General features: G+C 37.2%; 2 protein-coding genes across 3 annotated transcripts in view; one reads left to right on the top strand and one right to left on the bottom strand.

The window, feature by feature from the left end:
* METTL25 (methyltransferase like 25) overlaps positions 1-4,005 on the bottom strand; it is a 115,525-nt gene extending 111,520 nt beyond the window's left edge. For both annotated transcript variants that reach the window (XM_011934130.1, XM_011934131.1), the window contains exon 1: positions 3,684-4,005. In XM_011934130.1, coding sequence (XP_011789520.1) covers positions 3,684-3,942 — 259 coding nt within the window. In that variant the 5' untranslated portion in view covers positions 3,943-4,005. The remainder of the gene's footprint in view (positions 1-3,683) is intronic.
* Positions 3,720-10,107, top strand: CCDC59 (coiled-coil domain containing 59). The gene is made up of 4 exons (XM_011934132.1): positions 3,720-4,285; positions 5,238-5,547; positions 8,352-8,451; positions 9,632-10,107. The coding sequence occupies exons 1-4, from the start codon at positions 4,132-4,134 to the stop codon at positions 9,791-9,793; spliced, it is 726 nt and encodes a 241-aa protein (XP_011789522.1). The 5' UTR covers positions 3,720-4,131; the 3' UTR covers positions 9,794-10,107.
* Positions 10,108-22,359: the final 12,252 nt, after the last annotated feature.

Genomic DNA, 22,359 nt, shown 5'->3' with positions numbered 1-22,359 from the left:
TACAGGAGAATCTGACTTTTTCAAGCTACTGTTCCTTGAAATGTCCCTGGACTATTTTAATAGCCTCTTATATTGTATTCCTGTTTCTTCCCTTACCTTTCTTCACCTTTCTTACCTTCTCTTCTCCACACAGAAACCAGACTTTGAAACAGAAATCACCCTGTATCACATCACCACACAAAATTCTCAAAGAACTTTGCATTTCACTCAGAATAAAAGCCAAGTACTGAGTGTAGCCTACAAGTTTTATGTGAGGATGTCCTGGGCCACCTCTAAATGCCATCTCTCACCAGTCTCACCAAGACTGCTCTGCTGTGCTTAAAATGCATCAAGCGTGCTCCAGCCTGGGCATCTGCTGTTCTATATACCCCTTTCTATATATTAGCTGAATTACCTTTCACAGTATCCCATCAGGTAGGTACTAAAGTTACCCCCTTTCTCCAGATGAGGAACTAATGCAAAACGACTTGAAGCAAATTGCCCGAGTTAGCACAGCTAATAAGTGCTGGGGTCAAGATTTGAACCCAGGCAGTCTGTCTGGAAAGCCATAATTTATGCCTTGAAAAGACAGTTATTTCTAACATACTTCCTTTTTATTTTGGAGAATTAAATTTATTATTCTAGTTCTTTTTTATATGAACAACAAAGAAGAAACTCTTAGGACTCTAACCAGACAAGATCACCTGGCACATGAAACGTACTGAAATGCATACACTGAGGACTTTTACAAACAAATTTCTTCCATAAAACACCAAATGATTGTGCCGAACGTCTGTTAGTGTGCTTTTCCAAACCGTGCATGCAGCTCTTGGAATTATGTTTACTTGTAACTCCTCATACAATGTTAGCAGAAGATCATACGCCCTGTGAGTCCCTAGTGGAAATCTGTTTCAGTCTCCTTGCAGCTCCTTAGACATACCAGGTAGGCTCCCTCGTCAGGGCATTTTTATTCTCTGTTCTCACTATATGGACTGCTTTCCCTCCAGAGATCTTCATGGCTCAGTTTTTTTCTTATCTTTTCACAGTTAGAGTTACCTCAGTGAGGTCTTGCCATGACAACTTACTTAACATTGCAAACATATTTTCCTCTTCTTCCCCTTATTTACTCCTCCCTTATCTATTATACTTTCTTTGTCATTACAGAACTAAAAAACTGTTCACTATCTTCTCCCTCTAGAATGCAAGCAAGATGAAGGTAGGGGTTTTTGTTTTATGCACTGCTGTTTTCCTAACTCCTTGAAAAGTGCCAGGCACACAGTTGACACTTGGTAAATGTTTGCTGACTGAATAAATAAATGAATTTCCCCAAGATCAAATAACTGGAAGAGGCTGAATTGGAATTTGAACTCTATTTGACTCCATGTATAACTGCTAAATATATGGTAGCTAACAATTATTTAATAAGATACAAATCTGGTCATAGGATTCTAAGATCTCTTCTGATAGAAACAATGGACCTCATATAGTAATGGGGAAAAAACGCCCATCTTCACATAAACAAAAATTAAGATTTCTGAAAAGCACAAATGACAAAAACTCACTCTTTTTAACGTTACAAGCAGCTGACCATTTTTACAATGGAATATTTTGTATAAAAGTTTGCAGGACCGGAGACATTCCAAAGGTGAACAAACTGACCTCGATTCCATTGTTGTTGGATAGATACAAAATTGGTTGTCAGGTTTTCCCAACAGATGTTAGCATTTTATTCCCAGCTTAAGAGAGCAAATAAGTGGTATTATTCATTCATTCATTCATTTAATTACTCGTTGCTAAGTGTTTATCAACCACCTAATCTAGTGAGGCACTGATCTAATTGTTCTAGGCACTAAGGATACAGCAGTGAACAAAACAATTCTTACATTCTTAAAGGGAGGAACAGATAGTAAAAAAAATAAACAAAGAATGTATTAGTGTCAGTAAATATTGATTGTGATAAGAAATGGACTTGGTAATTGCTAAATAATTCAGAGTAGATTTTTATTATGGTAGTGATGAGCTCAGATTCAAGTCAGATGACCCTTGTTTGAATCTTCCATTATAAGCTATATCCCTCACAAATTAACTCCTCAAATTATAATTTCACAAATCGGGAATAGCAGAACCTATCTTGCAAGGCTGATGTAAAGATTAAAAGAGAAAATATACATGAAGACACTTAGCACACGACAGGGTATATAGTAAATATCAATTAATCCAATTATTATTATTAGAATATGTAAGACAATCTAACTCTACCATTGTCTGGAGACCAGGCTAAACACGTATGAAAGTTTTAGGCTCTAAACTTGAGAGTAGTTTCATTTTATTAATTTTTTTATTTAAAGCTAACATAAGTAATTCATTAATTCCTCCATTCAACAAATATTCATCCAGTATCTAATGTATGCCAAGTATTTTACCAAGTGCTGGGAATACATCAATTGACAAGTCAGACATAGGCTCTGCTCTTTTGGAGTTTAAGTAAAATTGTCATGTTATCATAAGTGCCATACATTTATTATGAGGTCAAACTGAAGAAGTGCCTAACTTTTCAATAACAATGACATTAGAAAAAAAAAAAAAACAAAACAGTATTTACCAAGTGCTAGTATAAGAGGTCCCTCTAGTGATGCTTTGCATTCAGAGAATGCTTAGTGAATAAAGTTCACTAGTGAGGGTAAGTTTAGGAAGCCTAGAAGGAAAGTAAAAATCCCAGGAGCCTGTTGGTGTCCATCATTCTGCTTCCAAAATATGCTTGCCTTAGAAGAATCTACGTTCCTTGAGAGTAGGAAAACCTCGAGCCTATAAACATTCATGACACACATTAGGTACTTTAAAATAGTTTTTAAAGGAAATAGTGAATATTCGAATATCATCCTAGTCCAAGATACAATCATCTGTTGTACTACTGAGATAGTCTCCTAACTGGACTCTCAGCTTAAGCTTTTGCCCCACTAGTCTATGATTCAAATAATTCACAGTTATCTTTTCAAATGTGAATTAGGTCACTATGTTCCCTAAATAACCCCAAAGGTTTCCCATCACACTTAAAATCCAAAATCCTTCCAAGGCCTAGAAAGGCCTGCGCCATCTGGCCTCTGCTTGCCTCCGGTCCTGCACCTGCAGACCCTCACCCAGCTAGAGCCAAGCGTAGCCTGCGGTTTCCGCCGCCTGCAGCCCTTTCCTGTAGCTCTGCAGGCTGAAGCCTTCTAGAACATGCTCCTGACCTCCTACCTTCGGGCAGCCTCCTTACACAATCCCTACCACATTACACTGTTTTTATTTTCTACTTCATTACTACCATTTGAAATTGTCTTTATTAACCGTTGAGTAATCTTCCACCACATGCTGGAAGATTCCACCCAGAATTTGTAAAACCTGTGAGAGCACCGCTCCCCTAGTTTCCCTCGCGTCAATTATTATGGAATTACTAGATGAAGGAACTACCTCGCCCTGTTTCCTGCTTTCTTTATATTGTGGAAATATACAAACACCCAAAGAAAGAGTGATCCTGATGATTCCAAAGAACATCCCTGCCCCACCCCTCAACTAATCCGACCGCTCCTAGAGGGCCGCCCCGCCCTCGGCCGCGGTCGCCTCGCGCCTGGTTCTACTGGCTTCCACCAGGGGGCTCGCTTCCCCGGCTAGGACCTTCCCCTCCGCCTCCCTTCCCGCCCCGCCCCGCCTACCCCACCACCCACCTGCTTCACCCTCTGCTTCCACCAGGCGGCGCGTCTCTGGGGGCCGGGCCTCCGCCTCCGACGCTGACTTCCTCAGGGCAGCCAGCACCGTCTCCGGGGTCAAGTCGACTAGCTCCTCCCACACGGATTCTGTGTAGAAATCCACGGTGTGTGCATTGGAAATGGACAAGGCATCCCTCAGGAACTGCAGCAGTCCCTGCAACTTGGCACGCAACGTGGGCAGGTCCGGGGTCACCGGGAGAGGGCAAGAAGCCGCCATGACGCTCACCCTCCCAGGCTGTAGGTGGCGCAAACATGGCCGTGAGTCGCCAACTCGGCCCAAATTAGCACAGGCGGGCTCAGTAGAGCTCCGAGCCAGAGTCCTTCTGAACGATTGATTGCTTCGGCTTGGTGACGTATTTTGTGGGCGTCCGTTGTGGTGGTCTGGTGACGCATTTGGTGGGCTGCAATGGCGCCGGTGAGGCTGGCAGCGAAGTGGCGGCCTGGTGGTTTTGAGGCGCGTGGTGAAGGGGTTTCCGCGGTCGAGTACAGGAATAAGAATGTGAAACAGAAGAAATGGCTGCCTAACCATCCGCAAGCCTTCGTGGGGAGCGTTCGCGAGGGTATGTAAGAAGGCAACCATTTACCGGTCCTCGAGCTTGCTAACTCTTAAGATACAAGACCCGCTGAAGCTTGGAAGAAGGATTTAGGAACCAGACCCGATCCTACTTGGGGCAGGGGAAATCATTCCTGAGCCCGCTGAAGCTGTGAGCTTCGCAGAGCTCTAGATCGGAAGACGGAGCAGTATTGCTAACTTTAATTATTTAAACGTCTTTCCTGACGTAACCCTGTATTTCATCAGAACTTTTTTCCTGAGAAACTGAGCAGAGTCTATGGCGCTGTGAACTTTTGCGCGTGTAGTAAGGTAAAAGGGTAGAGAGGAGGTCAGGGCCAGAAACATACTGCTCCGAATCCATACCCGAGGTCCTCCAGCCTTCGCTTTAATTTGTGTTTGTCCTTTTGTATTACTGTCTGTAAGGTCCCTCAGATCCCACTTGGAATATATAAATGTTAAAAGCCCGTCTTCTGATAATTGCTAGCTTTTCAGACAGCCATACACTGTCTTTTTCTTTCATGTTGAAATATTTTCGAAAACGTATATAATAGTTTGTCCAAGATAAGACACTAGATGGGGCAGTTTCTTTTCTATTTTTTAAGTGTTTATTGAAGGCCCAGATTAAGTGTTTTAATGAGCTAAGAAATTTGTTTTGATTTGTGAATACAGCTATAAACTCAATTTGTGCAACAGTCGGAACTGGTCAGTTTTTCTTTGAGATTCTTACTTGGATTTGTGCACGACTGTTAGCCTGGTCTTTTTGCAAAGGGCCAACTTGCTATGCAATCCATCAGCTTAAATTTGTTGCTTGAAATAATGTTTTAAAGCAAAACGTAATTCTAGAATCTGAATGTGATGACGTAAAAAAGAAAGATTTTCATTTGTAATTAACAGTTTCATTCTTTGCTCAACAACTTCTTTTCTCTGAAAGTAATTTTCGATGATATTCCTCAATGTAGGACAAGGCTTTGCCTTTCGAAGAAAACTGAGAATACAGCAAAGTTACAAGAAATTGCTGCGGAAGGAAAAGAAGGTTAAAACGTCACTGGAATCTCAATTCACAGATCGATACCCAGATAATCTGAAACATCTCTATTTAGCTGAAGAGGAAAGACTTAGGAAGCAACCGAGAAAAGCTGACCATCTTTTGTCAGAACAAGTTCACCAGCCTTTGCCTGAAGAACAGTGTAGCATTGACCAGGCTTTGTCTGAAGATCAGTGTAGCTTTGACCTGCCTCAGACAGAGGAACAATGTAGTAAAACAGTGAAGTATGTATTTTCTTCATTTGAAATCCTTTAAGTGGTGTTTTATTATTTAAAAGTGCTATAGGATAATTTATATAGGAATTGGATTTTTTTCTTATTTAACACATTTTGGAAGTCACAGTTTAGGGAAACATTTTCATGGAGGCTCGATTTTTAGCTTCGATAACTGAATTAGGCTGGTTTAGCTTAATTGACAAAGTAATGGGAATTAAGAGGTCTGGAATTTGGGTTTCTTTCTCTCAAGTACAGGTGGTAACTTGTATTTGATTATATTTTTGAAAAATAACTTCTGAAAGGTGTTATAATTTTAGTCATTAACAGTATGGGTTCTAGAACCATACTTAACATGTTAGTGCCCCAGTGACCTCTTCTCTAAAATGGGGAAAATAACACTATGTCCTCTTTAAATTGGGAAAGATAATACTGCAATGAATGTATACTTCAGAGCTGCCATGTTGCACAGCTCCAGAATGGCTTACTCACTTAAACTCAGGTGTCCCTAAGGTGTTTCATGACATTGTTGTGAAAACTCCGTGAGTTAATGTGTATGTGAGGATCTTAAAAGGTATATGTGATACGTGGTTAGTGCTCTTGAGTGTTAGCTACTACTATTAATCTGGATATTCTACAGAGGACCAGAAATAGATTGCAATTACACATGCACAGCTCCGTGACACTTTGGTTTTATAAGAGTTAATTTATGAAAAAACTATCACTGCACATACTTCAAGTTAAAAAATAATGCTAAAATCTAAAATTGCAAGAAACTGGGTGTTAACTTGGGAGTATGATTTTTTACTGCATTTAAACCGTATCTTTTAAAGTTGTGAGCTATTTCCGCTAAAAATAACAGGAAATGGGACCACGGTGGGGGGAGATGTAATTGGGGATGAAGGCAGAGACACAAGAAGTTTACTTCTTTTGGTAGGCTTAATCATTATATTGTTAAATAATCAGTATAAAGCTCAGGGAAAAGATAAGCACTAGAAATGTAGATTTGACTTATTCTCTGATAATTTAAGGAAGTTTAAATCCTGAGGAAGGTAAAAAGTCATGCTTTTAAAAATTATGGTTTATTTTGAGGTGGAAACAGGGAAAATGTCATTGAAGAAGTTAAGCTTTTTGGGACTGGAGAAAGAGAGAAATACAGTGACAGCTAAGTCCACAGAGAAGAGTTGTGATACGTAGTTGTCAAATATTGTGGTCCCCTGTTATCTGTTTGGAAGATGTTCCAAGACCCCCAGTGGATGCCCTGAAACTGCAAATGGAACCAAACCAATTTCTGTCAATTGGAATATATTCCTGTTAATGTCTTTTACTTGGGAATTTAATGCGTTTTCCATCTTAAATCATGCACTGTGGCTATAACTTTTGCAGTTTGAAGTGTGACAGAAAAACTAGCATGAATTTCTTTTTCCTTCACAGTTGGATGTATAGAAGTTTTGTTTTGTTTTGTTTTGTTTTTTCATCACAGGTCTTAGCAACTTCAGCATATGATTTTTTTATTTCCTTATTAAGTCAAGAACTTTTTCACTTTAAGCAAACACTCAGAATGGTGTACAATTTAAAACATATGAATTGTTTATTTCTGGAATTTTTCAATTTAATATTTTTGGACCTCTGTTGACTGTGGGTAACTGAACCCGTGGAATGGGGAAACCATGGATAAGGGTTGTGCTACTGTACTATAAAGTTTAAGGTGAATAGGTCTGAGAACAGGTCTCTGGATTTGTGAACTAGGCAGTCACTTGTGACGTTGGAGAGACTTTGAGTAGATAGCCCTGATTAAGCCTTCAGCCATACATACATGTCGCATCTGAAGTCGTGGTCATAGATCTGATAGCCTAAGCACAAATAGAGTATGGAGACTAAGAAGATAAACACGTTGGGGGAAAAAACTCTGCAGTGAGGAGGACAAAAGAGGCTCTAGCGTGACAGAGTAAGAAGGAACAATTAGAAAGGATCAGGAGAAAACAATGTGCCTCACACTAAGGGAGTGGAATTTAGGAGTAAAGTGAGTAGCCCATTAAAAAAGACTGGAGAGTTTCCATTGATCATCATATTTGGCTAGAAGGTCATCACTGTCTTGGCGTGGGCAGTTTGATTAGAGTGATGAGAAGCAGAAATCAGATATCAAAAAATCAAGGAGTGAATGGGAAGTGACAATCATAGTCTAATCACTCTTCTTTCTAGAAACTTGACTACGAAAGGACAGGAAACAAAATTGGTAGTTAGAAGGGAACATAAAGTGTGATAATGTGTAATTTATTTGTTTAAGGAGGTAGCTATTAAAATATTATATTGTAGTTACAGAGTATAGTGAAAAGTTTAATGACAGAGGAAAAGAAAATTATTACTGAATTAAGGATACTGAGGAAATGGATGGAATTCCAAGTAGCTGGATTAGCCTTGGCAAAAGGGACACTTTCAGAGAGGTGAGAAGTACTTAAAGATAGAACAGTTCAAAGTGGTGTCTAGGTCCAAGATACGGTGATTCATGACTAAGTAGATGGAATAGAGAGGAGGAGGTCAGAAAACTTCGAGATTAAAGTTCATATATACACATAATTTTTTTAACATCCTTAAACTGCAAGTTTAATTCTCTTTTTCAGTCTGGCATTTCTGTCATTCATATACTGGTTTGTTTTAAAAGCTTTTTTTTTTGAAGATTTTAGGATCTTTCGTAGCTTTCTGTAGTTTTTCCAATCCCCATTTGTCTTTTAATGTGTAAGCTACAGCTGTGGTTTTAAAACCTTTTCATACATTTTACTAATAAAGTCCTGTTTTTTCATCCCCCAATTATAAAGCTACTTTACAATTCCAAAGAAAAATAAAAAGAAAACATCGAATCAAAAAGCACAAGAAGCATATGAACAGGTACAAGCTAAACGTGCTGCTAAGAAACAAGTAAGTTTCTGTTTTAAAAATATTTAGTATAGTTCTTATTTATCCTAAATATGCATGCTATACCTGTTTTCTTCTTGGTGCTTGGCACACAGTATTATCACTGTAAATATCTGTTGAATGAATGAGTGGTCTGAGCAAAGGTGGAGGATTGCATCTTATTCCAGTTCCTTGCTTGTATTGTCTCAAGCAATACTAGTAGGTCAAAAATAGGATTTTGAACACATTGTTTATAGGTTAATATTGTGAACATCTGGGACAAAGTTTCTCTGAGTATGGTCCAGGAACTTGCACCTGTTAACAAGCACCTCAAAAGATTTTTTTTATGTATAATGAAACTTGAAAACCACTGACCTAAGAAAAATATAGATGATTTTCATAACATTACATTGAAGCAAGTGAAAACAAAAGGGGAGGAGTTAGAATAAAATACTTCTTTACTATAAAGAGTTGTTCTTGCCTGTAAAAACAAAGAACTACTATTTTAGCTTAGCAAAAGTTCACACTCTGATATCATTTAGAAAACCAGAATTGTAGACCAGAATTAGACTTTTTTCAAATGAATACAAAATTACCCACAGCCTCAACAAGATTGTCATTTTGTTGCAACTGTGGTAGTTCTTGTTTTTGCATTGAAGTTTTATTAATCTGTAGCTTTTAAAAGGATAATGTGTTGGTCAAAAATACCTCAAAGATGATACGTAATTTTACTTGTTTTTGCTTTAGAATATCCGTAATTAAGAGTTCTTAATATCTAAAATGTTTTCATTGTTCTTAAGCTGGTGGCAGATTAGGAGAAAGCAGGAGAATTTCTCCATGGGAATACTGGACCAGTATTAACTAGCACAGCTTTATGCTTTTTTCTAACCATCTGCTACCTTTGGAAATAGTATATCAGATGAAGTGCAGTAATGATCATTATGCTGTAAAACATTTAATGTCCTTTTAAAATTTTCTTTATATAAAGCTGGGACTTTGTGATCATGAAAATTCTCTGTTATACCATGTGTTGTTATAATGTGAAGGCAAAGAGGGTGCTTTGCTTCAGTTAGGAGAAACAGTGCCCATCTTGCAAAATAGACAAACCTTAGAGTGTTTGCTTAGTAGTAGCTATTTCAAAACAATTGCTGAACTGTATCTACTATTTGTTGCTAATGAAAGTTACATATGTTAATAATTTTAGGAATTCGAGAGGAGAAAACAGGAGAGAGAAGAAGCCCAAAGGCGGTACAAAAAAAAGAAAATGGAAGTATTTAAAATATTGAACAAAAAGACTAAAAAGGGCCAGCCAAACTTGAATGTACAAATGGAGTACCTTCTTCAAAAAATACAGGAAAAAAGTTAAACATTTTGTTCTTACAGGTTAAAATATCTGCTGCCTGTTAGGTTCTTCTAGGACAAGTGCCTCCCTGCAGTGAACTAAATTTGTCAACATAAAGTGGATTGCTAAACTATGCTAAATATAAAATGTTCACATATTTTTATTATGGTAAAAATTTTTCTAAATACGTTCTACATATGTTTCTTATTTATTTGCCTCTGAAGGAAGGTTGGCCTGAAGAACTGAAAGAACCTCCTATTTGTAAGACAAGTCCAAACATGTAATGCTTTTGTACCATATGAGACTTACATGAAATAAAATTTTTAAAAAATAAGGAATCAGAGCTATCAATGAAGTATTTCAATGAAATGTTTCAATTTAATAAACAGTTACGTGGTTTTAAAGATTATTTTAATGATGAGGGAGGCAAAGACTCCCCTTGGACTTTTTTTTTATTTTAAATTAAATACATGTTATAGGATGATGGGTGCTGAAAAAAACTGCCCTCACCATATAACAAAGCGACCTTGATAAAGCAGTGAACTCAGAGTCTGATATTTATAAGCATTCCCTTAAATGGAAGTACATGGCTTGTTAGTGTAAGGTCTTTTAAATAATGATGGAAACCCCACAGTGTCACAGCAAGAATTAAGCTTTCCAGTTCCTATGGACCCTATACTTTAAGAACATTATCTGTGTCTCCCTTGTTGGTACCCTTGTGAGCTGAGGTAAATCACTGGGATAACTGCTGCTCATGCTTTGTGAATTGCAGCAGAATGAGAAAGCCTTGACTCTATATATAGTCATTGTAAGCAAAAAGGACTGACCAATAATACTTGCCAAATATTGAATAATAAAATTTTATAAATGATAGCAAATACAGTCTGAAATTGCATTAAGATTTTAGGGAGCTCTTGCAGTCTACTAGTTTATTCTACATTTAAAGATCAGTAGAAAGTGCTTAGATAACACTGAACTTACTCTTCGTTGCACAGAAAAGCAATGCTTTAGAAATTTGCATTGCACTATATTGCATTTAAAATAAACAGCCCAGAAAGCCTAAATTTGGCTACATTGGTGAAGACAGTACATCATGATGCAGGATAAATTATTTCAGTAAATTGCTTTATAATTTTTGTGCATTTTCACTTCTAGACACTTAATCATGACAAAACACGGAAGGAGATCTAGTCCTTTTGAGAGACAAGTAAAAGTCAAGTTATGTTCATTTTAACAACTTTGTTAAACAACTTTATGCAAAGCTTATGTTAAGGAGTTACTCTTAAAAAATTCCAAAGTTCTTGTAGAGGAATAAATACCAAGTAATGATACAATAGGAGAAAAAGTAATCAGTGACAATCAGATAAAGCAAAAGGTTCAGATTTTAGTGTATCAATGAAGCACCCAGGAAACTTTTTCTTTTCCGGTGGGGGACAGGCTCCTGCCCAGGCTGGAGTGCAGTGCTGTGATCGTGGCTCACTGCAGCCTCGAACTCCTGGGCTCAAGTGATCCTACTCAGCCTCACGAGTAGCTGGGACTGCGTGTGTGCCTATACCTGGCTAACATTTTCTGTAGAGGTGAGGTCTTGCCATGTTCAGCTTTGCCTGGACTGGTTTTGAACTGGCCTCAGGGATCCTCCTGGCTCAACCGTGGCCACACAAAGTGCTGAGAGTATAGGTGTGAGCCACTGTGCCTGGCCTATAGGCTTCTTAAGAGGCATGTTTGAGAACCCTACACTAAGGAATTTGGATACTGTAGATGGGCTTAGTAATGGATGTTTTAACAGGCAACCCCAGTGATTCTGCTGTGGTTGCTCCTCGCCACACTTCAAAAATGTTGGACCAGGGCCTCAGAGAAGAAAGGTTTTGTTTGGTTTAAGAAATTAGAGAAAGTTTTATGTGTGCAATAGCATTTGAGGAAAGCCTTCAAGATTAAAAGGATTAGAAGTGAAATAGCATGAGGAAAGTTACAAAGGGAAGCAAGCTTGGTATTATTTAAATATCTAATAAATAGTTACAAAGAATGTGTATATTATTATTGATGGGGGATACTACTTCCTCTCAGTTCCCTATTGTTTCCTTCCATGTGGAGAAGACAACATCATCCTAACACTCATGGTATCTTTACTTCTTGTCCCACTTGTTCCACCCAGGGGAGGTAAAGTAATAAATGATGTCTGGGAGGAGGACCTGGCGGTCAGCAGAGTGCATGTACACTTAATTACTATTTTCATGCCATAAGTGAGGAAAAGGCTCTATTGATGAACGTTAGAAGGGGGATAGACATAGCAGGGAAGAGGCCTGTTTTGGAAAATATATCTAGCAATTTGTGCTGTATGGGTTAGTACATAAAGAAAGAAAACGAATAAAATTTGAAGGAGCACAACATAGAAGCAGAGAGGCTTTATTGTGGTCATAGCTTATGGTTTCTGGTTTCAGGCCTTAATGTACACATAAGGAGCTTTGATCTTGGTAGTTTGTAGAGGCTTCTGTTAGGGCTATTAATTTGATTTTGTAAGTGTGAAGTAGGCTTTTAGTTACTGCAGTTTTGGCAAGAGGCTTTAAGACCTAAGGCACATGGGATTTTGACCTAAAAGTTTAGGGTATCTTTGTCCAGAGAAATTGGTAATTTCTATAGAGACAACGTGCAATACTGGGCTTTAAGCACATGTGCCTAGGCCTCAATGAAGCAGAGTTTGAGTAAGGCTGATGGAGAGACACATTGGCTTCAGCAAAGACAGAGAATGTGGAAGCGGCGCTCACCCAAATGCTGGCCTCATGGATGTCCTCACCAGATGCCAGCCCAAGGTGAGGCTTAGCAAGCTACTCTAGTGATGCTGGCATCAGCAAAGGCACTGACATGTGCAAGTGGGCTCGGGCAGGCTACCGCAGCTTGACCTTGGCCTACATTAAATACGCATGTATGAGCAGCAAGAGCCTCATCAGATGCTGATAAGATGCCAGAAAACAATTTTATTTGAGGCAAGGATTTAATGATATAAGAAGTATTCATAACTATGATAGATGTTAATGACTATATAAGTATTTGCTACTTTTAAACTTAAAAGCAGATTGCCTTGGTTGCAATATAGAGTTCTAGAAAAGCTCAAGGTCTAAATTGTTCCGAGAGTCATTGAAATGCAATGTAAAAAAGAAAATTTTGAATCTGAAGATATATGAACATACTGGGAAGAGATCAGGTCTCCTTTGACTTGTTGATTGGGACTGCACCACACCAAATTCTATACCTTGTAAGATAGCATCAGTGTTTCAAATGTCACTTTCTGAAAGAGAAGATACAGAGTGCCATGCTAAATGCATGGTGAAAAGTTTAACTTCTTGCTGACAAATTTCTTCAAACTTAGTTTAAGTGTGCAGCTCATGTGACTGGCATTCTGATGAGGCTAAAGCCATCACCGGTTATTCTCCTTCTAACAGATTCAAGAGTTCCTGCTATAGAGTTTCTGCTACATGTAGTCTTTGGCAATAAATACTACTGGATTCTGGGAGCATAATTTTGTACAGGATAACTGCCTTTTAAATTTGGTGGGTATAAGGCAAGTATTGTAATTATCTTGGGTATTTTATTAACTCTCCAGACCTTTTGTAAGTTGAGGCACACCACAGAGTTGTTGAATTAATTTAACTTTTGAAGTGCCGAATGAATGTGTTGTATCCATATCCAAAAAGAGACCCCCAGGCTGCAGCTGCTGAAGGAATCCTCAAAGGCAGTAAGAACATTTCTGCCTGTGAGTGAACACAATAAGAAACTGGGAAGGACTTTCATTTTATTACACTTTTACCTTATTACAGTGAGAGAATTGGATTCTGGGTTTTGATTATTTTGGTCTTCGGACATTAACTTGAAAGGTAACTTAATATATAGACTTAATTTTCTCCCCAGAAGTTTGATAAGAGGAAAGATTTATACTGAAATGTGGGACATCTGCATTTTGCTGGCATTTTAACATTGGGTGCTCTATGTATTTGGATACTTCCCATTGAGAACACTTGATTGAATCACCCATGGAGCTGATAGAGAGCCCTGTGGTGGAAATGCTACTTACGGGCCTGATGACCTCGGGTTTTACAAAAAGATATATTGAGGTATAATTGACTGAGCATACATAAAATGCTCAATTCGGTGACTTTTGACACATGTATATACTCATGAAACCATCACAGCAATGACCTACCTATCACCATCACTTCCTAACGTTTCCTCATGGCCTGTTATAATCAATCCCAGGCAGCCAGTTATCTGCTGTCTGTCACTAGTATGCATTTTCAAAAATTTTATATAATCAGGATCATATACTATAAACTTTTCTGTCTGGGCTTCTTTAAGTCAGCATAATTATTGGGAGATTCATCCATATTGTTGGATTTATCAAAGGTTTGCTCCTTTGTATTGCTGAGTGTTCTATTGTATGGATATTGTATGGACATAGACAATTTGTTTATCCATTCATCTGTTGATAGGCATGACAGGTATTCATGTTGTTTCCAGGTGTTGGCTTTTTTTTTCTCTCTCTCTCTCTTTTTTGAGACCGAGTCTCACTCTGTTGCTCAGGCTGGAGTGCACCAGTGCAATCTCAGCTCACTGCAACCTCCGCCACCTGGGTTCATGCGATTCTCCTTCCTCAGCCTCTCAAGTAGCTGAGATTACAGATGCATGCCACCACACTTGACTACTTTTTGTATTTTTAGTGGAGATGGGGTTTTGTGATGTTGACCAGGCTGGTCACGAACTCCTGACCTCAAGTGATTAGCCGTCATTGGCCTCCCAAAGTGTTAGAATTACAGGTGTGAGTCACCATGCCTGGCCTGGTTCTTAAAAATAAAGCTACTATGAACATTTGTATATAAGTCTTGTATGGGCATATACTTTAATTTCTCTTAGGTAACTACCTAGGAGTAGAATGAGACACATGGTAGTTAGGTATTTAACTTTTTGGGAAATATGACATCTGTAAAATGACTGAGTACTGGAAAAGGAGCTTCCCGGTGAAACAGATAAGGAGACTGTGAAGTCAAATTAGTAGTCCAAAAATGACACTCCTCTAAGGACCTCAGTGACACCCCATTGTCTGCTCTGTGTTTTATCTATTTGCAGGGTTGGCCTTCCAGTTCCTAGAGGATAGGCATGCTGTATTTTCTACCTTAAATTTCACCACTTTATCTCAGTCTGTTCTTCAGAGAATCAATAAAATAACTGGGGAGGGTGTCTCCAGCAAACACTGATACTAAGGTTCAAATAAATCCTTATAACCCCCCACCAACATCATTCCAATATCTACACAAACCTGAAGAAATCATAGGAATAAAATCTATTATTGAGTCTTTATAACAATAAGGACAGCCATGTGTCAGTCCTTGCAATCTTCCCATATAGCCATTTAAGAAGCCTATCAGGAAAGGATACCCATTTATTCAAGAACTCAGAGTAAGCAATAAAATTATGATTTCTAGATTCCTGGTAGTTTCCAATATGAATCTGTCTTGTCATCCAATTGCTGAAGAAGTAAATATTTCACAGTGGTAGATGTATGTGCAGCATTCTTTAGTAGACATGTAGATAAATACAGTTAACATTTGTTCACTAATTTTTGTGGGAAAATTAACAGCATATGTGGATAGTTATATCATAGTTGCTCCACCCCCCCGCCCAACCCTCTGCATCCCTGGTTTTGCTTTTCAAAGTTTCAGTTACATGTGGCCAACTGCAATCCAAAAATATTAAATGGAAAATTCTAGATTCCTAAGTTTTAAATTGTATGTTGTTGTGAGTAGCATGATGAAATCTCACACCATCTCATTCTGTCCTCCCTGAAATGTGAATCATATCCAGCATATCCCAGCAGTGTATGCTATTTAGTCACTTAGTAGCCATCTGGGTTATCAGATCAAAAGAAAAAAAACACAATATGTACATAGAGTTTGGTACTATCCATGGTTTTATGCATTCTCTAGGGGTCTTGAAACATATGTCCTACTGATAAGAGGGGACTACTATACCACATATTGGATTTATGGACTCCTCATCAATTTTTTTTTCAATCTAAACAATCTAAACAAAATAACATTTCTTTGAGGGTCCATTCTTATACAATATGTAGATGATATTTTCCAGTGCCCTATTGATCTAAATACTTCACACAGACTCCATATTTCTTTTCGAGATTAGCTGAAAAGGGGCATAAGGAATCTAGAGAAAAGTGATTTTACCAAGAAACTGAACAAATTATTTGAGTCATGATTGGTCAGTACATGGGTATTTTATTTCATACACCAAAACAAATAAAATTCCATTTTACTAAAGCTCTAAATTAAAAGACAATGAAAAAATTTTTAGGATTGACCGGTTATTGCAAGCAATAAATATCTATTTTTTAAAAAATTGCTCAGTCCTCTTATGAACTTACTATGACAACAATTCCGGAGCCTCTCTCATGTGATATAAAAGCAGAAGAAACTTCCTCATCTTTGAATTCTTCTCTTTAACAACATCCCACTTTGGGTATCCCTAATCATCTAAAAACCTTCTCTCTTTTGTTCAAGAAAGGCAAGATGATGCATCGGGAATATTAACTCAAGAGAAACCTGTTTATTGTCTTTCTTAGCATATCCCTTGGTTTGATAACTAAGACCTAACCCAATTTTAATGTTTGCCAGAGGTGGCAGCAGCTGCCAAACTGGTGAAAGCTTCTGCCAATGTGGCATTTGCTTTTCACTAACTCTATAGTTTGCATGTCCTGGGCAATCACCGTTACTTCTAGGCAACACTCAACATTTCTCTACCAAAAACTTTTACATTTATGAAGCCTTTTTATTCTTTGTGCATCACTATTTACCATTGTTCAAATTGTACTCTTATAACTTGAATTACAAACTTGAATTCCCTACATCTTGAATAACAAGATGAAGGGAAAACATGACTATAGCAATAACTCAGGAATTAAGCATACCAGGGACTGACCTTACAAACGCCTTTTTAGTTAATTCTGATTGAATATAGTTTATGGATGATTTTGTACTTTAAAAAAATGACAACGGCATCCCCTTCTTTCTGTATCCACTGAAAATGCAGCCATTAAAGCAGCTCATTACATTGTATTCTCTCTTCCCAGGTAGCTGAATTAATGGCTGTGACTAAAGCTTGTATTGTGGCAAAATATAAAAGAGAATAGATGTGCTTTTAAGAATTGTACATGATTTTGGAATGTTATGAAAACTGGAAGGATTTATGACCTCTTCAGATATTTTGACGACCAGTGGAAAAACATTAATGTCTTAGTGGAAGTGATTAAAAACTCACAAGGAGATCCTGGTTATTAAGATAGAAGTGCATACGCAGATCAAAATCTGAGGGCAATGCTCTTGCAAGGTGACATGCTAAATGAGCTGCTTTTCACATCCCAGCTAAAAGGGATGCTTTAAAATGGACATCTCTCTACCAAACTTTCAGAAGAGTTGTCTCAATTTAAACTGGCTATGGTTGACTTACAGTGATTAGTTCAACCTTGTGAAAGGCAAAGTTGGCCATCACAGGGATCCCCTTTACATAAAGATAGATTTAGGGCAATTTTGGGATTTAGTGCCCGATAGCACCACAATCCCACCAATGAACCCAGGTCAAACTATTTTATGATTGTTCACGTTATAGAATTTAAAAAATTACCTTTTGCATTAAATAAGTAATGGTAGATAACAAGCATAACCCAGGTACATCTGTTAAGGTGAGGCATGATTCCGTTCCTCTACTCAAGACTCTTGAGGATTTACAAATGGGCTTTATACAACTGCCCAGATCTTTAGCTACGTATACACATTAGTTATTGTTGGTGAAAGTTCTGGCTGGATAGATGCTTTTCCTTGCCAAAGAGCTAACACTGTCACAGTTGTTAAAATATTAGATCATACATTCCCAAATGGAAATACTAATTTCATGAGAATAAGCATGAAGAAACTCTATTAGATCTTTCCACTAACTCAGAAAACTCACTTTTAGCATTACCCTGATCTTAAAGAGAAGTAGAATGAGTAAAGGAGACACTGAAGATGACACTGTCCAAATTTTCATAAGCATTTAATTTTTCCTGGTCTACATTTTTCCACTATCATTAATAACCATGTAGTCCTCTCCTCAGAGCTCCCACGGACTTTCTATAAGATCATTACAAGACACTTTCTACCACTAGGAAAAACTTTATTGATGCATGCAGACCTACCTGGGTGCTGTCAGAAACTAACTTCCTTTACTCAGTCTTTTGCACAGCACGGGCAAGCTACCTCTTCAAAGGAAACAACTCTTAAAATTTTGCATGACCCAGGAAGTGTGTCGTTTAGAAGACATATTGTATTAGTTTCCTATGGCTACAATAACAAAGAACTACAAAGTAAGTGTCTTAGAACACAAAAATGTATTGTCTTACTCTTCTGGAGGCCAAAAGTCTGAAACCCAAAATCAAGATATAAGGAAGGCCATGCTCCCTTTGAAGATGCATCACAGGGAAAGATTGGTTCCAGGTTTCTCTTCTAGTTGCTGGTAATTCCCTTGGTTTATGGCATCATAACTCCAGTCTTCACATGTTCTTCTTCCTGTGTGTATGTCTCTGTGCCCAAATTTTCTTTTTTATTAGGACACAAGTCATTGAATTAGGGTTTACCCTAATTACTTCATTTTAATTCAATTTCATATGTAAAGATTATATCTCCAAATGAAGTAACATTCTGAGGTCCTGGAGGTTATAACGCCAATGTATTTTTTTTTTTTTTTTTAATACACAATGCATAACACATCAATATAAAAATGCTTTAAAACATTGCTGGGACACTATTTTTGTTTCTTCTGGGGATGCATGTGTCACTGTGGAAGCAACTGCCAACCCAAATCGGTAGGTTTCTTTCACATGAGATTTTAAACCGAGGCTACATCAAAAGTCTTCAGAAGCAGACAACTTTAAGAGACAGTCATCCTGCCCAATAACCCTGAACCAAGGAGATGACAGTGGTATCATCTTCTGTCCCTAAGACAACAAAATAAAACACAGCAGAATGAATTCCTTAGAAAATCTTTCCATTTTTATAATTATTATGGCATTCTTTGGTGATTTAGCCTAAATATCACGAGATCATTCTTTTTTTTTTCTCAGCACTTAACCACATTCACTTCTTAGTACTGCATATCCAAAATACATAGTGACAGCCTGTGCATTTGTATTGCAAAAATGACTGTGTATATGAGAACTTTCTTTTTCATACACAGAATATCTCCATACTACCAGTCCCTTGTAATCCCAGTTATTCTACATCTGTGATTGCTCTAGTCCCCAGTGGTCATAATCCATTTGAGGTTTGTGGAACCTTTCTTGTGATTTTCTGAAGAGCTCTAATTTATCTGATTAAAAATTACACAAGTCATGTGGTCTGAATGGGGACAACCTTTGTTATAACTCAGTTTCAGGGGCTAAAAACAATAATAGTTCTCATCACAAATATGTCAGTTTCAGCAATATTTGAGAAATGAAAAATATCAAAGTAATAAAGGGAAATAAGACAAAAAGTCTTTAGTGCAAGTCCTAAAGATTGACTTGTAAGTAACTCCTTCCTCCCTATTCCAGTTTGGTTTGTGGAACTAGAGCTTATTGGCTATTACCTGCTAACGGATTAGGCTTAGTCATTTAGCCGTCCTTATGTCAATCTTGCAGATTGACGGGATCTATTAGAGATGGCAAGGAAATATTTCACCCACCAAAAATTGTTCATCACTGGCCAGGTGGGTTTGTTAGTTCAAGGAAAATTTCAACTTGTGTTTATAGCAATACAATGTCGATGTATACGTTTCAGAAAATTATTATCTCAATGAAACAACTCCATGGCTGAACTTCTGATATATGGTGATATTTAAATGATGATATATCCTAGAGTTGACTGAATTCCTTATGGTCAAATCTTCTTCTCTGGGATACAGTAAAAACTATAAGAAGGAACTGATGAAGTTTGACCCCTTGGACACATCACCTACAAAGCAGAGTCAGCCAAATGCTATAATCTCAAATTAGGGAACTCACAGAGCAGAGGAGCTTAGATAGTCTAATACACCACACAAACAATCCAACAAGCTCAGTATTTACTTAATCAACAAACTCAGATATAGCCATCCCCAGAACATTACTGAGAAACTTTACTTTCCTAATACAGAACAGAGATGGTTCAGGATCTTGGGGATATAGAGGATTTACTCTATTTCTCCTTCTCCAAGTTTCTTTTGTGTGAAGCCTCCAATATTATATACATATACATACATATACGTACATATAAATTATATACATATGCCTACATATATGTATATATGTGTATGTGTGTGTATATATACACACACATACACATTATATATATGTTTTATGTATTATGTATAAAATTTTGCAACAGGAATAGAAAAACTAGTAGAGGAACCTTGGTTGGATTAAAAAGTGTTGAGTTTGTTCTATTTACATCTGAGTAGGCCTCAAATTATCTGTTCACAGCAGTGGAGAAAGTCAACTGCATCTTTAATACCATTCATTCCCTTTGCCATCCTTAACAAAAAATCTTTTGGAAATTCTGCTTGAGTCACTGTGGCTACACATTTTGAAAGTTAATTTGTATGCTTTTAAATGTAGATTAAAAAGTGAATTTATTTAAAAAGCATTGGCATTTTTGTGTGACTAGCATTTTATGCTTGCATGTTGAAAATGGTATTTTGGATTTCTTTTGTCCTCATTTATGTACAATTTGGCACTAATATATGATCTTAAGTTATAAACATTCACAATAACTGTTTTCCCTAGTAAAATATGATAAAATACTGGTAAATTCATTCATTACATTCTTACTCCCAAACAACATTTCTAGCCAAATTTATTTGTCATATGCCTAATAGAGTAAGAAGAAAATCAAAGTTTTGAATCAGAGAAGAGAGGCTTACAATTTACAATAACCTATGGCTAGCCCCTTAAAATTTTTGAAATTTATTCTGCAATATGAATAACTATGATCTATAATTATGGACATTCATATATTCTTTAAAGAGTGTATGCTGTGTCATCAACTCTGAAGTCTTATCTGCATTCTTCAATTTTATAGGGATGTTTTTACATTAGTGGCCTAAAAAGTGGACCACTCACATGAGTCATGCCTACAACCTTTTTGTATACATAGAAATATTACCAGTAATGATGTATGTACTGTTCTAGGAAATTAGAAATCACTAATCTAATATGAAAAGTGAGAATTGGTCTTTGCTGTTGGTTGAAATAATTTATCAGTATGCAGTATTCTGCTGTTCCAATAATTACTGAAATTAAGAAACATTATTACTGATTTATGTAGAGTGTGATAGGAACAAATATGTTTGAATTATTAACTTACATATTTACAGTTTGGCTAAGGATAGAATCTATGTTTAGCGTTTGATTACAAAATTATTCAGTTGTCACTTTAAAAAAAGCTATTAAAGACTTTTTGAGAACTAGCTGAAATGTTTTATCTTGGAATACACTGCAGAAATGACAAATCTGAGTTTGGCTTCTGACACAGTGAAACTGGGACATAGAACTTCAAGAGTAGACACTGAAGTAATAATAAATACTACTCGAAGGCCTTCCTAAAAATGGCTCTATTAACTAAATTCACATATATTTCTTTCATTTAAAATTCATGGTAGCAGAATTCTAAATGTAATTTAGAATTTATAAATGGAAAGAGATGAAGTAAAACACTTCTTAGTTATTTATTCAAGGTCACATAATAATCTGGTTTCTAAGCTAGAAACAGAAACTCAGTTTCCTAACACCCATCCCAAGCTGCTATATAGATATCTCTAGAAATTCCATCTGTGAAATTTCAATCAAGACAGACATCTTTAAGTCAGTTCAAGACTTTGCTTGTTCTGTAATTCCACATTTCAGACTGATTATTATATAGCAATTCACAGTGGGGTTTTTGAACAGTAGAAACTGGCACAGCACTTGGCACCCTGTCGGTGCAACCGTGACACACATACACATTCAAATTAATTAATGTCCCAGCCTCAGTCGACTCATCTGAGTTGATCAATGTGATCTTCTCAAGATAAATGACTTTTTTTTTAAGCTATTGATACTGGGAGCAGTAAGCTGTTCCTTTTCTTTTTTTTTTTTTTAACTTTTAGGTTCAGGGATACACAGGTAAGTTTGTTATATAGCTAGTGAGTCACGGGGGTTTGGTATATAGATTATTTTGTCACCTAGTTAGTAAGTATAGTACCCTATCGGTAGTTTTTCCTTCTTAAAATGACATTCATCTACAGTTGTGCATCTAACATTCCATTTCTGAGATTTTGTAGTAAAGGAAAAAGGAAGACGGATGGAAGAAACAATTAAAACTATATTAGATGTTTACATGGAAATGAATCACATTTCAACTGCTTACTGGCAGTGCAATTTTGCAAAATCATTTACCGTCTCTGTGCCTCAGTTTACCCATCGGTAAAATGAGCATGATATAGGTTCATAATATTTTTTCCTAAAACTCTGGAGTCTGGGGGTGTTTCAGAATTCTGGATATTTA

The sequence above is a fragment of the Colobus angolensis genome, unplaced genomic scaffold, assembly GCF_000951035.1.
Source record: "Colobus angolensis palliatus isolate OR3802 unplaced genomic scaffold, Cang.pa_1.0 Scaffold131, whole genome shotgun sequence".
NCBI lineage: Eukaryota > Metazoa > Chordata > Mammalia > Primates > Cercopithecidae > Colobus > Colobus angolensis.
This window is presented reverse-complemented; position numbering and strand designations above follow the sequence as displayed.

Excerpts from the sequence above, each read along its gene's own strand:
- CCDC59 (XM_011934132.1), top strand. The coding sequence starts at position 4,132 with ATGGCGCCGGTGAGGCTGGCAGCGAAGTGGCGGCCTGGTGGTTTTGAG. Across the intron at positions 5,548-8,351 it reads CAATGTAGTAAAACAGTGAA|CTACTTTACAATTCCAAAGA; the intron begins GTATGTATTTTC and ends CCAATTATAAAG. Across the intron at positions 8,452-9,631 it reads AACGTGCTGCTAAGAAACAA|GAATTCGAGAGGAGAAAACA; the intron begins GTAAGTTTCTGT and ends TAATAATTTTAG.